At 31.4% G+C, this 18,416-nt stretch overlaps 3 protein-coding genes across 14 annotated transcripts; 1 reads left to right on the top strand and 2 right to left on the bottom strand.

Annotated features, from left to right (window-relative positions):
- The first annotated feature begins 212 nt into the window (after nt 1-212).
- Nucleotides 213-3,615, top strand: Pcif1 (Phosphorylated CTD-interacting factor 1). The gene is made up of 6 exons (XM_083081249.1): nt 213-331; nt 965-1,250; nt 1,327-1,482; nt 1,563-1,711; nt 1,784-3,148; nt 3,219-3,615. The coding sequence occupies exons 2-6, from the start codon at nt 993-995 to the stop codon at nt 3,496-3,498; spliced, it is 2,208 nt and encodes a 735-aa protein (XP_082937375.1). The 5' UTR covers nt 213-331; nt 965-992; the 3' UTR covers nt 3,499-3,615.
- Nucleotides 3,616-5,844: 2,229 nt separating this feature from the next.
- On the bottom strand, nt 5,845-7,646 carry Jmjd4 (jumonji domain containing 4). Its single transcript, XM_083081250.1, has 4 exons — nt 7,195-7,646; nt 6,825-7,122; nt 6,445-6,715; nt 5,845-6,365 (listed from the first exon to the last, which is right to left on the bottom strand). The coding sequence occupies exons 1-4, from the start codon at nt 7,430-7,432 to the stop codon at nt 5,907-5,909; spliced, it is 1,266 nt and encodes a 421-aa protein (XP_082937376.1). The 5' UTR covers nt 7,433-7,646; the 3' UTR covers nt 5,845-5,906.
- A 3,002-nt stretch (nt 7,647-10,648) lies between these two features.
- LOC145961240 (uncharacterized) lies at nt 10,649-17,113 on the bottom strand. 12 transcript variants are annotated; one of them, XM_083081237.1, is made up of 12 exons: nt 16,957-17,112; nt 15,671-16,255; nt 15,345-15,376; nt 14,894-14,915; nt 14,422-14,463; nt 13,152-13,439; nt 12,827-12,928; nt 12,618-12,758; nt 12,361-12,525; nt 12,161-12,268; nt 11,930-12,068; nt 10,649-10,996 (listed from the first exon to the last, which is right to left on the bottom strand). In XM_083081237.1, exons 1-12 carry the CDS (start codon nt 17,018-17,020, stop codon nt 10,846-10,848), a joined length of 1,839 nt encoding a protein of 612 aa, XP_082937363.1. In that variant the 5' UTR covers nt 17,021-17,112; the 3' UTR covers nt 10,649-10,845. The 12 variants fall into 12 exon arrangements, with proteins under 12 accessions (XP_082937363.1, XP_082937362.1, XP_082937366.1 ...); XM_083081236.1 differs by having other exon boundaries at nt 14,894-14,923; nt 15,347-15,376; XM_083081240.1 differs by having other exon boundaries at nt 12,412-12,525; nt 14,894-14,923; nt 15,347-15,376.
- Between the last annotated feature and the right edge of the window lie 1,303 nt (nt 17,114-18,416).

Raw genomic sequence — 18,416 nt, 5'->3', positions numbered from 1 at the left:
ACGTTTCGTTGGGTGCATCCAGAAGCACAACCGCTCACTGAGCGGCTAAGTAGCAATTGAATGTGATTGGTTTCTATCTTTGAATTCACCAATCACATTCGAGTGCTACTTAGCCGCTCAGTGAGCGGTTGTGTTTCTGGATGCCCCCGTGCCCCCCGATGCGAGCGTTACCGCACCTCCTCTCTCTCTCCTCACCGCGCACTGTAATTCCTTTCAGTTTAAGCAAATGGCGTCGTACGGGTGGATATCGTTGCGTCAAATTTCACAAATCATGAATGAATTCTAAGTGCCGTCGCGCATTTTTCATGAATTAAGAATATTATCAGTTCTGGTGAGTCCTCTCTTGACTACGATATATTTTGTGCAAGCGGGAACGATCGCTTGACTCGAGAAACCGCGTATTTTCCTAAGTGTTTTCTCAGTATGTAAACAAACATTGTATCATTGAGCGCTCCGAGTTATGAGCCGCGATGTTTTAAAAAAGATCCTATAATTATGAAGAAACTATTCGTGTCTTTTACAATTTATGTGTAAAAGTATGCGTGAGAACTTGTCGGATTCGACTAAATAATATTAGCATAAAGTGCAATGTGCTTTTTCTTCCACAGCATCTCTAATGGTCCATCTTAATTTTTTATTTTTACCGCGCATCTTCAATATATTTTCTTGGAAACTTTCGTCTTTTTTGTTGACTATATGTAGTGTTTAATTCATAAAAAAAAGACAAGTAATATGGAAACATTTTATTTATATAAAATCCATCTCTTTACTAGAATTATTACAATATTGCATAGGTCTATATACATATATATATGTAATTTCACTTAATAAAATATATATAACATTTTCTTATATTTATCAATTTATGCATGATTATATAAGATGTAATAATCTTTAAGCTAATATATATCTTAATAGATATTTGTTAGATGTGTGATATAACACTTGGATGAATATTTTTTAGTAAATTGCGCCAAGACGCATATCAAACAATGAACGAAGTAAGTGGAGGAAAGCAAGATATACCCAATACTTCAAATTGGGAAACTTTATCAGGGCAATCAGTGTCATCATTGCCAGCTATGCATCATCACCATCAGACCCTACAGCAAGATGCGAATTCGACAGTAGCGCAAGTTATAGTTCCTACACCTGTGAAGCTCCAAACACCCATATTAACACCGATGCAAACTATAGCCGATCATTGTCCTCAAATTGGTCATATTCAACAACCACCTTTGATAACTCAAGTATATCAGAAGATCTTTTATGATTTTTTTTTTAACAATAATTTCAAATTGTCAGATTATAAGAAAATTATTATAGGGTACACCACCAGGAAGTTTTCCAGAACTCGAGTTATCTGTAGAACTTCAACAACAAGGTTGGAAGAAATTTTGGAGCAAACGAGAAAGTCGGCCATATTTTTGGAATAAATTAACTGGAGAATCTCTGTGGGTAGTACCTTCTCTTAAACCTCAGGTATTACAAAATATTACGAACAGATATCTGCATTTTTTAGAGAAAAGAAAAACATAATATATATGTATATTTTATCAAAGTTTGATCCAATCACGGATCCACTTGGTATTTGTGGTGTACCACCTCCACCTGGAAATGGAACTATTCCAGCTGGTACACCGGGCGGTACATTGAAGCGGAGGGCATCGGAAGACGGGACTGTTCCACCAGTAAAGAAATTTATATTGGCGTAAGTGTTCATTTTCATTAAAATATTAAAATGTGTCAACATCAAGGAACAATTTGTTTATTGTTATGTTAGGGGTCCGTGGGATCTGGAAATACCTACGAATGTTATAATATATGAAAGAGCGCCATCAAGTTTGCCGCATGTTCATCCCGAAGCGGAAGCTTTGCGTTGTGCATTATTAGCGAAACTACGTCAATGTTATCAAGAGTTATGTCACACTCGTGAATCTATAGACGCGCCGAAAGATTCTTTCAATAGATGGCTGATGGAACGAAAGGTTATCGATTGCGGTTCGGATCCATTGCTACCGAGTCAATGCTTTCCCGAAATTTCCATGTCCATGTATCGCGAAATCATGAACGATATCCCCATCAAATTGGTGAGACCAAAGTTCACAGGTGACGCGAGGAAGCAATTGTCGCGTTATGCCGAAGCCGCGAAGAAGATGATAGAATCGAGAGCGGCGTCTTCCGAAAGTCGAAAAGTAGTCAAGTGGAACGCGGAGGATACTTTTCAATGGTTAAGAAGAACGGTAGGCGCAACTTTCGACGATTTTCAGGACAGGCTCGCCCATCTAAAGCGACAATGCCAGCCGCATCTCACAGAGACTGTTAAAGCCAGCGTAGAGGGTATATGCCTGAAAATTTATCACCTATCGACAGAATATGCGAAGAAGGTGAAAGATAAGAACAATCAGATTCTCAAGGATAATGGTTTAGGAGATGTTATACCTTTAGGAGGTCCAGCTAGTACACAGAGAAAAGTTTGGTGTTACCCAGTGCAATTCTCTCTTCCCACACCGAGACTTCCACAAGTGGATTATCTCCCAGAACGCGAGCAAACGATGCTGCGTTTTCATGGTGACACTATGTATATCAACAATACGCATCTCACCAAACTGGAACATTTGTATAGGTACAATTGTTTCGACGACAAAAAGTTTGAAATGTTTCTGCCACGCGTTTGGTGCATGTTGAAACGTTATCAGACATACTTTGGAATCAATGAGGGTCAAGCGACTCAAATGGCTCTCCCAGTGACGGTTTTTGAATGTCTTCAGAGATCATTCGGAGTTACGTTTGAATGTTTCGCTTCGCCCCTAAATTGTTATTTTCGGCAATATTGCTCGGCATTTGCCGACACGGACTCATATTTCGGCTCGAGGGGACCGTTTTTGGATTTTAGGCCGGTTAGTGGTTCGTTTCAAGCAAACCCGCCCTACTGCGAGGAACTTATGGAGGCCATGGTTAATCATTTCGAACGCCTGTTGGCCGATTCGGCAGAGCCTTTGTCATTTGTGGTGTTTTTACCGGAGTGGCGAGATCCGGCTCCTAACGCGCTTATAAAACTTGAAGGGAGTCATTTTAAGCGCAAACAAGTAGTAGTACCTGCTATGGAGCATGAGTATAGACATGGATTTCAACATATTCTTCCAAAGTGCGTTTACGAATCACGAATATATTACAGATTCACGAAAATCATTTATTTCACTTCATAATATTTCCAGAGGTGAAGTAAACATTCGAGCAGTACACGGTACGCTGGTCGTATGGTTGCAAAATCCAGCTGGTGCAGCACGATGGGGACCCACAGAGGAGCGAGTTGAAGCTTTATTAGAAGCTTGGCGACCTGGTCGGGAACGGGAGAGAGACAGACAAGAACTCCTTTCCCCGCCAAGACAGACGCATCAACCGATACCATCGACGCCAGTACCTGTACCGACAACACCAGCTGTGACAACGCCAACCGTGCCACCAGTACAGACACTACCCAGTCATTCTGTATAATTGTTGAACAATCTTCACGAGAAAAACATATAAATAATTTCCGCGCATGGATATAATCTATATACTTGTAATATAACCAGAACTTTTCTCGTTAAGAAAATTCACATTTTGTATTTTAGCATATATATATATATATATATATATATATATATATATATATATATATATATATATATATAAAACTAAAGAAAAAGATAAGATGTAAAAATGAAAAAAATGTTAGGTAGTTATATATTCAGAGAAAAATTAAACAAAACGTAATATATAGAGGAACAATCTATATAAACGTTATTTTATAATCAATAATACTTTTGTGTTGATGATAAAATCCCTCGATGTCATGAATTTCATTTACAAACGATCTTGTGTAAAAATTTTTTCATTGATAGCTGATAATGATTATTTAGCCTTTTTTCTTTTTAATTGGCAAAGATTTCATTGTTTATTTTGTTAATAAATGATAAAATTAAAATTTTAAGAAGAATACATTGAGCTATACCTAATTTAAATAGAGATATAAAAGATTTACTTGTCAAATAAATATAAACACACATTGCAGAAAGTCTAAACTTTGCAGTAGTAGTTAATTGTTATTGATCAATGTATTAGACTTTGTGACATGTGTGATGCTTTCTAAATATTAGATATACTTGCTATGCAAGATGATAATTGATACTGTTGAATAACTAAGGAAAAAGTGTTTAAATTTGTGTGAAAATAAATGTGCGTCTGTGTGTACAGGGATGTATAGATGTATATATGCGAATGTGTAATAGTAGGATGTATCATAATTGCCTGTATTTGCTTATTTCTGTGGGCCGCGGAGAACATTTTTTATCAGAAAACTGCGATAAAATCGGTTATCATATTTTTAACCATGACAATCTTCTTCTTTAGTATCAGGGATCGTGAAAAAAAGAGCTAACTATGTATCTCATTTTAAATAGCTCTTTTCTGGTGCAATATTTTATATCAGTTTATAAGTGGCTACAAGTCAGTAAGAGAAGGAATGTATAGCGAACACTCTGCAGGAAAGAGCACATTTTTTATGGATTAATAAATATGTGTATATACACATATATAAGCGTGTATATTACATAGAAGATATATACTTAACACTACAATTTCGTATTATTTCTTTTTTTTTTGCATTCAATGTATTTTATTGCAAAGATTTTTTTAAAGAGATTTTACAAACTTAAAAAAGATAAAATACTTGTGTTAAAGATATAAAAGATGAATTTTCGTAAATCTTTATATGTCAAGCATATCTATTAGATATAACATATATTAGAAAAAATAGATGAATTACATAGAAAGAAAAAAAAACAAAATGCAAATTTAGATACGAGGTATACATAACATATGGAATAACAGGGCTCTCTAGACGCACACTCATAAATAATACATTATTGGAAAATAATTATGCACATACATGCATTATTGAATCAATTTTACTAGAAAAATATCATCTAGTTTCAATCACATTTGGCACTTTTTGAAGAAAAGTTTACATTTGCATCTTATAAATTTTATATATTTTTTATTGCGAATATATATATGCCAATGTGCATGTATACTAGTATATATTAGTGTGTACTAGTATGCACTAATATATATACTAGTATATATTTACATTTATATATATACACAAGCATACAAGCACATGCGCATGCGCGTTTATAATCATTTTAACATACATATAAATATATATAAGGATATATATTTATGCTTATATAATTAATAGTAAATAAGACAATACGCATGAAAATTAAATATAAGTTGTTTTATGAGATGCTATTGTTTTACAAGCAGCAGGGATAATGTATCCTTGATTAGGATGCAATTATAGCTTAGTAGAATTCAAATAGGAAATTTTTATTGTAAATCTTTATATATTTAGAGAATGTGTAGTATATATATTTACCTAAGAAAAATAATATTTTTGTCTTTAGATTAAAAAAATAATTTCGCTCATATATAAAAATACACCAGAGTTTTTAGAGCTTCTATTTATCATATATACATTATAGAATATAAGATTATTGGTTTTTGACATACATATATGTTCCACAGCAAATAATGTATTAGCAATTTTTTCAAAATTAAGAATACTTTCAATATCTCTGATGCATTTTATGGTTAATTAGATAATATGTTTAATATAACGTGCTTACTGTACAAAGATAATCTTAAAAATATGACCCTGCAAATTGTTGTCTTCTAAGAGAAAATTTAAATAAAGTTAAGGGAGGAAATTTGTAAAATTTTAGACAAGAATATGACATGGTTTCATATGACAACCAAGTAAAAAATGCTATATTTATGAAAACAAAAATCACACAATTTGCTTCTGTTAACAAATTTGTTCTATTTGTTAATAGTTTATTAAATTTTGCTTTGTATGATCATGGAGAAATTATATTTTCAATATTACAAGATGATTCAAGAAACGAAGTAATAGCTTTCAATAACAATAATGATTCATCATTTTCGCACATCAAATTATACACAGACAGATCTTGCGCGTCTGTGATAATATCGTTCAATGTGTGTTTCAGTACTCGCAAATCAAACAAACAGTGATTATATCCAAAACAATACTTGCGAAAACTGATAATTTGATTTTTCTTTAACATAGCATGTAAACGATTCTTAGCAATAAATGATATAAACTGGAGAAATTGTTTATAATCCATGCCATAGGAAGCCTTGAGCATCAATTGACAATGTTCATTCCAATTCTTCATATCCTTGCAATCATCAACTTCTTTCATAACAGATCTTAATTCTTTTTTTAATCCATGCCATACATTGCCTATATTACAACCATTAATCCAATTATGATTAATAGAAATTGTATCTTCCTACACAAAAAAATAATATGATGAACTTTTTGTTAGTGTACACTTAAACTTTGTTGTGAGGAATCTTACAATTATTTACCAAATTCCAAACTTGATGATGCCATCCAGATGGCACAAATATAATTTCTCCTGCTTCTTGAATTATATCAAAACATTTTAACTTTTCACTATCATATGTTGTATATTTTGTACGATCATTAAGATCCTCTGAAACTGCATCATATGCTAATTGCCCATAAAGATCACGAAGATGATTTTCCTCATGCGGAGGAAAAAATAGCCATCTCTTTCTTCCAATTATATTTGCAGACCAGCTATACGATGTAAAGACATCCGCATGTAAAGGAGTCCTGGACATTGTAGGAACTATTAGATTAATCTCAATATACAAAGACAATCAATATAAGAAAAGTTTTGGATCTTAATCGAGAAGAGTTGTAACATTGAAAATGTATTTACCATGTTTCTTTTGGCCCCATATATATGAACATGTAATCATCATTTAATTCAGGGTGAGCGATATAATATTCGTTCAACCAGTCGGATACAAAATACTGAGGCACTTCGTAAATCGGGATATCGCGGAAGTCTTTGACACAGTGCCAATCTTTTAAGTACAACAACGGCATCGATTTCGCATAATTGTTTCGCTTGTAATCAATCCAATAATCCAAGTAACTTTTCATGGGCATGTCATCTTTGAATTGCGAGTTGTAAAACTTTTTGTTACAATCGGCAACCGGGACAATGGTATGTCCTAGTAGTAGAAATCATGTATTAATAATTAATGCTTGTAATTTTCTTTCCCCAACAAGAATTTCTCACGTACCGAACAATGTACGAAGCACTTCAAAATTGGGTGCACCATTCAATACCCAGTTACGTCTGCACGGCCAATTTTCAGTTGCTTGGGAATTAATGAGACACGGTTGATTATATATTAGATACTTTGAAAAGAAATCATCATATGTCACCGTCGATTCCTCAATTTTCTCGATCGTATCGGGGACACGAGTGTACTCGTCGAACGAGTATAAACCATCGTTAATTTCAATAAGCGTCGACATGACCAAGATTTGGTCTTCATTATACAGTTATTGCATTTGCAATGATGACAATGATATCGAACAGCGAGAAAGATCCATTTTCGTTGTCGAAAACAATATTTGTGAATCAAATAATATTTTTCTATGATGTAAGTCGCGCATCGAATTTGTCAGGATTAACCTTGCGTTGTGCGACATCACAGTCTCGGATCAATGGAACGACTGGTGTTGATCAGCTGTCATGTCAGGTGATTGTGCCGCCGCCTCTCCTACCGCTAGATATTTAAAAATTACATGTCGAAAATTTTACTATATTAGTATTAGAATATCCAACTTTGCTTATAATTATTTAATTTGTAAGAAAAAGACGTTCTTTTTTCTCAATTTAAATTTACATTTGAATTTACGATTTAATATTTTGTTATTATATTTAAAATATTTAGAGTAATTAGAGAATATTTTGTTAGAAAATATTTTATTACTTAATTCTTAAAATGTTCCATTATTCACAAGTAATTTTTCAAACAGTTTCTCTATCAATAATAATCATGTATTTCAGTATTAAAAAATTGAAAATTTAGATGAGATATTGATTTATATTTTCTGTCGATACAATTTACAGTTTATTTACTTACATTATTCAACACAGTATTAGATAAGATAAAAGTTTGTAGAGAAGAATAATGTATTATTATAATAGAATTAAAAAGTTACCGAGCGAGTTACCGAACATGATAGTAATATCAATTTATTTTATAGAAATTATAAGCATGTGTTTTAAGTTTCATTCTATAATTAATTAATTCTTGTTGAAATACAAAAATGTGCAAAATATACCCATACAGCACAGAAGCTTGCATCAACATTGCTGCAATGTTACAACATTGCACTTAGCAGTGTAATGCTGCAGAAATATTGCAGAGACATTATTTTGTAATATTACTTTGGCAATATTGCAACAACATTTTAACATAGCGAAAATGTATAACATGTGTTTCTTTACTTGCCGCTATGTGGCGACACCAAACTTAACTAATTCGTATTCGAATTTTCATCTAAAGTGGATATAAGGCCTACAAAGGACTAATGTAGTAATTATATTTCTTGTCTTGTGTCAGTTAAATTTCTGATGAACTGACTTGATTTAATTAATATTTTGAATCCTAATAAGGGATCTAGATTATTAAACAAATAATTTGTTTAATAATCTGGATCCCTCGTTGGGATTCAGAATATTAAACAGATTTTTCTTCATTGAATATATATATATTTTTTTTATTATCTTATAGAACATTTTATTTCATATTTTATTTTTGTTTTTCTGTACATTATTTCTATGTATTTTTCACATACACATATATGTAAATGGATCTTAACAATTTTTAAATAAAAATATGTCATTAATTCTAATTAATGTTTGTTCTTTTATATCATTGTAAGAGTATATAAAAACATAAATTAAGAAACTTGATATAAATAAAAGTTTGCAATGAATTTATTCAAGATAACATATTATAGTCATATCTAAATATATATATTTAGATATGACTTTACAATATATTATTTTAAATAAAATCATTGGAAGAAATAGTTTTTGATAGATGAATCTTGAAAGTTTATAAAAACATATAAAATAAAAAATCTTGATATAAATAAAAGTTTGTAATGATTGTATTCAAGATAAGATATTGTAAAGTCATATATAAATATATATATTTAAATATAATAAAATCTAAATATACATATTTAAATATGACTTTACAATATATTATCTTGAATACAATCATTACAAATTTTTATTTATATAAAGATTTTTTTATTTTATATGTTTTTTATAAACTTCCAAGATTCATGTGTCAAGAATTATTTCGAAAAAATGTTTTATATGCAATATTGCTACATGATTGCAGCAACGTTGCATTTTTTCAAATATATTACATTGCAATATTGCTGCGACATTTCGTTGTAATATTACAAAAAGCGGACATCTTAACGTTGCCGCAACTTTACAGCAATGTTGCAGCAAAGTTTCGCAACCGATTTGCAATATTGCAATGTTTCAATGAAATTATTCTGCAATATATTTGCAACCTTTCTGTGCTGTATGGGACTAGTGGGCGTTTTTTAGCAAGAGATTCAATTGATACAGTGAATTACTTCATTCTTGTTGGTTCCCGAATGTAAACAAGGATGAAACGATTCATTGTGTTATACTATGTCCTCTGTGTCGCCAGTATCTGCAAATTTATTTTAAAATTTAAGTTTAGCGTGTTGGAGATGAAGAAGAAATTTTTGAAAAAGTTTCTGCCATGAAATTTATTATTACATTGTGAAGTATTTTCGTGTCAGAAATGACGAAAAAGAGAAAGAAAGCAATAGAGTTGGAGTGATGCGTGCAAAAATAAATAAAATATATCTTTTCCGGGGAAATTCCGTTTATGTCATCGATATACTTTAGACTTTTTGTAAATTCTCATATGTGTAAAAGGTTGTTATGAATTATTCATGAGAGATGAATACGCAAGATATGTTTGAGTCTCTGAAGTTAAATATATCATCACTAGAAAGTTTTATCTATAATTTTTTTCTTATTTGATAAAATTGTCCATTTTAAAAAGTACATTTTTAAAAGTTAATTTAATAATTTTGCTTGTTTTTCTTATTTATATAAAACTACAATATTGCTACAATTATATTAAAAGAGTTAAAAGTGATAAAAAAACATTAAAAAAGGAGAAATAAATAATAATTTGGTCTGAAGTATAAAATAGAGATAATAATAGAGATATAATTATATTACGGATAATGGTGTTCTCATCACCATACATATGTATAAAATAACACATACATAGAAATATAATACATATGTGTAACCGGATTTACAATCCCGATAAATATTATGATCATATTGCGATTGAAGATTCATTTTTAATAATCATCGGTTGTGCAACGCGATAAATAAATTACGTGGAGTTGATGAGCATTTGTTAGTGATAAGAATCAGAAACCAGTTTTCCCAGTTAATCAAAACATCATTAACTAGCGGATAGCTTTAGTAAATGACGGAATATAATGGTTATTTGATTTTGTAGACGTTATGACTTCATAAAGTCAGTCGAATGATTATTTAAAAAAATTTACGATATTATTTAATTATAGTACATATTGCAGTAATACTTTCCTTTCTCTTAAAAAAAGTATAGGATTTTTTAAATATAAATAAACTACACAAAAATATAATTTATATTTAGAAATTTATTCTTTTAAACGCTGAATTATTTTTCTGACAATTAGAAAGTAAATAAAGTGTAGACTTTATATATATATATTGTATTATATTTATGTTACAAAATACGATTATAATCACAGTTAATACACTCGCCGATCATTGGAAAAATTTTTAACAAAGTAATATTTAATTTTAAACACAGATATTACGCCGGGATTTTACCTGCTTTCACAGAATAAGTACCTTTACCACTACTATCTATGTTAGCTGCACTGCTGCTGTAAACACCTTTGGCACCTTCCACAGTGCCACTCTGTTTCGTATCTTCATCGGTGTCAGCGATGCGGGAGAATAAACTATAAACAAAGAAATACGATTTTAAGCATAACTCGAACGGTCAAAGAATTAGTCTACTCATCATCTATATATCATTAATATATTTTCGAATTTTAAAATACTAATATCACATTATAATAGTGTTTGTCTTATTGAAAAAATGTTTCGAAGATAAATATTAAGTTTTGATAAGTCAGAACTAAAAATATAATTATACTTGTTATTAATATATTATACAAATTGGTAACATTTGGTGTGTTATTTGAATATATGTTACATTCCAGGTATATTATTTATTTCTCCTTTTCTAATGTATTTTTTTACTCACTTTTAATTCTTTTAATATAATTGCAGCAATATTGCAGTTTTATGTAAATAAGAAAAGGCAGCAAAGTTATTAAATTAACTTTCTAAAATGGAAAATTTTATGAAATGTATAAAATGTTAAAAAATCGATTCTATAGTAGTTGCTACTTAGGTTTATTTTTGTTCCTTTATGACTCATCCAAAACTTATTTGTTCAATAAATTACCATGTCTTGCTGATTTCCATAAACAAGTATAATTTGCATGTTATCGATTGCATGACGAACGGGACTTACAGAAGCATTCTCTTTCGAAACCTGTTCACCTTGAAATCTATTCCACTGTTGGAAAAACTCTATGCGAATTAATTTACCGCGTACAAAATTCTGATGCTGTTACACAATATCAAATCATCATAATTATCCTTCTTAGAATATTCAAGGCATCTTATATGTACAATTCGTGATGTTAATAACAAATTTTCTGAAAGATACGAATTTGGGGAATTGTTTTTCTTTTAAACTCTGGTTTTCTTATAATTTTTTAAAAAACGTCGAAGTATCAATAGTATTGAAAAAGTTATAGACAATTGGCATCGGAAACAATCAAAATACCTCTTATCTAATTTATATATTTGGCAATACATACTCTACTCCCGAACCGTGACCTCCGTGACCTCCATGACCTCCAAGGCCTCCACTACCTGCACCGGCATTTGCGCTAGCGCTAGCTTGAGCATTAGCACTTGCTGCGCCACTACCACCGCCGCATCCTTCAACACATCCACCTGAAATATGATTAAATTTAATTTGTAAATAACTAATAACTTTCTCTTCAAACTTTGAATTTTTATTCCTTGATTCTTTTTATTAAAATTACCTCCGCCTAAATTTCCTCCATATCCTCCACCACCTGAACTACCTCCTAGATCTCCGCCAAATCCTCCTGCTCCGCCATGTCCGCCACCTAAGCCTCCTCCGTGTCCACCTGGAACATGATTAAATTTAATTTCTAAATAACTAATAATTTTCTCTTCAAACTTTGAATCTTTATTCCTTAATTCTTTTCATTCAAATTACCTCCACTTCCTACTCCACCTAAGCCTCCTCCATATCCACCACCCGAACTACCTCCTAAACCTCCGCCAAATCCTCCTGCTCCTCCATCTCCGCCACCTAAGCCTCCTCCATGTCCGCCACCTAAGCCTCCTCCATGTCCGCCACCTAAGCCTCCTCCGTGTCCACCTGGAATATGATTAAATTTAATTTTTAAATAACTAATAATTTTCTCTTTAAACTCTGAATCTTTATTCCTTAATTTTTTTCATTCAAATTACCTCCGCTTCCTATTCCACCTAAGCCTCCTCCATATCCACCACCCGAACTACCTCCTAAACCTCCGCCAAATCCTCCTGCTCCGCCATGTCCGCCACTTAAGCCTCCTCCGTGTCCACCTGGAATATGATTAAATTTATTTTCTAAATAATTAATAACTTTCTCTTTAAATTTTGAATCTTTATTCCTTGATTCTTTTCATTCAAATTACCTCCGCCAAATCCTCCTGTTCCGCCATATCCACCTTTGCCACCGCCGCTCCATTTACCAGATCCGCCTGCAAAACCGGAATCACCTCCAAGTCCACCTAATTCTTATCACAAAAATAATATGTGCTAATTTTTCATTAAATTTATGATATATTATAAATGCGTATAGAAGTGAAAAAGTGAAATGTTATCAAATTTTTAAAATTATTGGACGGAGCTCATTAAAATAACAAAAGTATATTCAAGATATAAAAATCAAGAATATTTCATCAAATAGATTGTATAATAAATTATTGCAGAAAATATCTATTACATATATTCACTTACGACCATAACCACCACTTGAGCCGCTGCCACCATAACCACCAGCACTTCCAGCGCTACTACTTCCTGCGCTAGAACCAGCATTGCCATAACCACTACCACCAGGACCTAAGGAGCCGCCAAAACCACCACCACCGTGTCCTCCAGATCCACCATGACCTAAGGAGCCGCTTCCGGCGCTACTTCCACCATAGCTTCCGGCACTGGAGGTACCTCCACCATAACCACCACTACCAGTACCGCCAAGACCTCCACTAACTTTACCAACTCCACTTCCATGACCATCACTGCCTAAAAGTGTATAGATTGCTGATCGAATTTGTATGTTAAAATGGAAATAGCGTTATATTTGAAATATAATATATTATTAGATTATATACATACATATATATATATATATATATATATATATATATATATATATATATATACCCAGACAGCACAAAAAGGCTAAAAGATGTCTTGAAGACGTCGAGAGGACTTTAAGACGTCTTTAAGTCGTCTTTTAGATGTCTTTTGGACATGTGTGCTGTCTGGGTATATATAATCTAATATACAGGGTGTATCTGAAATGATGAAAGTCTTATTTTGACCTCTAGAATACGCTCCTAAAGTTTAGTGCATCATTTCAGATACACCCTATATATATATATTAATCAAAGTAAGTTATGTAAACATTTTTATTTAAGTTATGAGAAATTATTATTATAACAAAAGAGCAGAAGCAGCGCTTTTTAAAGTAAGCGTATATAGCTTAAGAAATTATCCTTTTCCTATATAGCATATGAATTAGTATATCTATTCCATCCTAGTAAACACAAAATAATAGTAACGTAACGTCAATGTTATAATTTTCCATTCAACAATATAACTGCGAAGTAATAAGTTTTACACATAACAGTTACATTGTTGAGTGGGAAACTATAACATGGACATTATGTTACTGTTATTTTGTGTTTGCTAAGATATGTGAGAAGATTTAATACATTCTAATAAAGCTTATATTTTCCATCGAATCGGTTATATTTATATTTATTTCTGTTATTTCTGCGTAAATTTTTCGGCGTAATATTTTTTGCATTATTATATTGAATTTTTAAAAATCTTAAAATTTAGATCAGATAAAAGAAATAAAATTGCCATTATTATTACTAAATTCTTGTCATATACATATACATATACACACACACATACACACACACACATACATATATATATTTTTTTTCTACATAAGAGTTTATTCCAAATGCAAATTTTTTCGTTTTAGACTTACCACCACCGTAGCCTCCAGATCCTCCAGGACTACCTCCGGATCCTAAAAACATTTACCTAATATATTGTACGTTGAATAATTAGTTATATTATCTACTTTTTAAGTAAAATATTTAGAGAAGTATCATTAAAAACTAAAAATGTATATAGTTTAGGGAATTATTTTTTTATGTAGCATATGCATTATTATGTCTATATTTCATGAAAGCATTAATAAATTCTAATTGATTAAGCTTATATCGTCTAATCAATTATATTTGTATTTTTTTCTATGTTATTTCTAGACTAAAAAATCATTTAGTGTAATATTTTTTGCAATATTGTATTCAATCTTATTAAAGTGCGAAACTTAATTTAGATATCAAGTTATTATCATTATTATTAAAAGTAAAAAAAAACTAATTTATTATTATATATATTTTTTTCTATGTAAGATTTCATACTAAATGCAAACTTTTTTGTTTTAAACTTACCACCACCGTAGCCTCCGCTGCCTCCGGATCCTAAAAATATTTACCTAATATATATTGTGTGTTAAATAAATAATTAGTTACATAAACTATTTTTTAAATAAAATATTTGGAAAGACATCATGAAGAACTAAATATGTACATAGTTTATGAAATTCTTTTCTATATAGCATATACATTAATATGTTCTATATTTTTATATGTTCTATATGAGAAAATTAATTAAATTTTAACTAATTAAGTTTATATCGTCTAGATTATATTTATATTTGTTTTTAAGTTATTTCTAGCCGTAAATTTTTTGCAATATACTACTGTATTCAATCTTATTAAAATACGAAACTTGCGTTAGATATCAAATTATATATATATATATATATATTATATATATTATATATATATTTTTTCTTTTTATGTAAGATTTTATACATGCAAATCTTTTTGTTTTGGACTTACCTCCACCAAAGCCTCCACCACCTCCGGGTCCTAAAAACATTTACACAATATATTATATATTAAGAAAAAAAGTAGTTATAAGTAATTATTTTTTAAATAAGATATTTGAAGATATTTGAAGAGGTATCATGAGATATAAAATTATGCATGATATAATTAATTATTCACAGTTGACAAAGATATTAATATTATAAGTAACTTTGTATCAACAGAAAAATTATAAATATAAAAAACAAAAAAGTATAATATAATAGACACATATTTGTTGAAAGATTTCTTTTAATTGCAACATTAAATCGATGAAGATTGAAAAGATGAAATTACCAAATCCATCACTGCCATATCCACCGCCACCAGCACCTGCACCTGCACCGGCGCCTCCAAATCCACCATGACCTCCATAACCGCCATGACCGCCACCAGTTCCTAAACCACTGCCACCTCCTAGACCGCTGCCACCTCCTAGACCGCTGCCACCTCCTAGACCACCGCCACCTCCTAGACCACCGCTGCCTCCTAAACCACCACTACTCCCGCCTCCGTATCCACCATGACCTCCTCCATAACCGCCATGGCCGCCTCCTAAACTACCGCCTCCTAGACCACCGCCACCTCCTAGACTGCTGCCTCCTCCTAGACCACCGCCACCTCCTAGACCACCGCCACCACCTAGACCACTGCTGCCTCCATGTCCACCGCCATCTCCTAGACCACCGCTGCCTCCATGTCCACCGGCATTCGACAATGCTGAGGACTGAGCACCTGCTGAGGCACTGCCGACAGCTTGAGCATTGGATTTGGAGAAACTGCTACCACCGCCATACGAACTTGCGCTGGCAGAACTACTGGCACTACTGGAGGAGTATCCTCCTCCTCCACTGTAACGCTTTGAACGCAGTAATTCGGTTTCTGTAATAAATTGAGAGAATCATTTTTTATACCCTCAATGTTAATATAAATAATTGAGAAAGTAATTTTAATCATGTTGACATCATATGAAATCATATAAAATCATCATAGACCTCTGATGAGATTTATATGAATTCTCTATTTCCTTACTTTTATTACAGAGCAAGTGCAAAATTGCTTAATGTTTACAAGAAATTGTATATGCATTAAGCAAAATAATCGATTATCTTAGGTCAGAGTTCAAGTACATCAATTATCTGTACATAGTTGCAACTAATTTCCGTATTTAAGATCCATTATCGTTTCTTTATAGATCGAGGAAAAATTGAATTATTTTATGTGACTGTTTCGTATTTTCATAGTGAGTCTTCTTCGAAAACAAGAAACGATCGCAAAGCTGCGAAAAAGAAGATGCGTTATGTCACGAAAAATTTATCATCGTCTTATTAATAGTTTAAAATCTTAAAAACAAGAATTGTCATCTTGCATATATAATCTTAGAGACTGAGAATATCATTTTTTTTAATGAAGGTTTTTTTTTAAATAAGACGGGATTATTTTATTGTCGACTCTCTCTCTTTCTCAAGATTCTTTTGTCTCCATAATAAAAATGATGACAAAAATAAAATTTTGACAAAAGAAATTGAAATTGTTAATAATCGTGATGAGACATTAATACAAATCGATTGAAAATAATTTACCTCGTGCTTGAATACATGCTGCAAGTAGTAAGGCTAAAAGGCCGATCGTCCGATACTGCCACATGATGATATTCGCTTCTATTCCGATCGGTTGGAGTTACCAAGTCTTTATATCTTATCTCCCACTTTGACCGTTCGTTCCTTCCTAAAACACCGGCTCTTTCGCTAAACATATATCGGATTGGGAAACAACAGGAGCAAGAAATGCGTCAGATGCGTAGCCAAGGTTAAGGTAATCAGCGATGAATATATCTATCCTGAATGGGAATTCACGCGGGTCTGTCATCGCAGATCTTCTCACTCTTATCTAGCTTGCAATCAAATTGGTACTTTTCTACTGTTACATAAGAAAACAATGTAAAACAAATTTGTTTTAAAAACCATTCTTAAAAAGAAAGTCTCTCTCGTTGCTTCAAGAATAAATTAATAAATGAATTAAGAATGTTAGAAAAAAGAGAATATCAAGTTCAAATAAAATTTCCTGAGAATGATTTATGTTAAAGCAATAATTTTAGTACCGCATGGATTATGCTTCTTCTCAGAGAAATATGAGAAACAAAGAAATTTTTCACTTTGATAAAGTTATTTATAGTAAAGGAGTACTATTATACGATTCAAACGATGTTTACGAAGGCCAGACAATATAGACAGTTATTGAAACAAGAGATTTAATCACATGATGTATCGACAGGTATAAACAGAGTCATATAGACAAAGAAACTTTCTCTTGTGATTATCATTACATTGTTACTATACGTCTCGCTATTATTATAAACACAATGTGTTATCAATCATATCAATATTAGTTATTTATATAAAAATATAATAAGTGCATACGATCAATAACTCATGAATTGAACAGTACTCAAACGTAAAAAATAATATAAGAAAGGGTCGTTCGATAGAATTGGTCATTGACATTGTCAATGGCTTAATGATAAGTTGTCAAACAATCTCTGGAGATGACACATCTAAGCCGCTAATGAAACATTTTATAAAGGCTATTTGCAGCATCCAGCAGATTTCTCTCAGTGAACTTCAATGTCATTTTAAAGATTTATCACCTATGTTATAATCGCTAATAATACATAATCATTCATTTTGTCAGAATGATCTTCCTATTTTTACAAAATATTCTGCATGAAAAAGATATAACGTAAAAAGAAAAAAAATTTATATTGAAATATAAAATCCACACACATACTATTGTTTTTAATTCAAAATTTTATTTATGTTTAAAATTTATTAAATTATTTCATTATTTAATTAAATACATTTATCTCCTTGATTATAAGTTTTACAGTTTATGAAAAAATTTAATTTTCAAAAAAGCAATTAAAAGAATTCAAAAATATGAAATTAAAAAAAAGATCTAAGTAAGATTTTTTAATACCTCTGATATTCCTTATATTTTATATCATTTATTAGCTATGTTATATAATCGCTAATAATACATAATT

Source organism: Camponotus vicinus, unplaced genomic scaffold (assembly GCF_025532165.1).
Source record: "Camponotus vicinus isolate PSW18456_S1 unplaced genomic scaffold, iyCamVici1.0 SCAF_11, whole genome shotgun sequence".
Lineage (NCBI taxonomy): Eukaryota > Metazoa > Arthropoda > Insecta > Hymenoptera > Formicidae > Camponotus > Camponotus vicinus.
The sequence above is the reverse complement of the archived record's forward strand: the minus strand, read 5'-3'. Positions and strand labels throughout refer to the sequence as shown.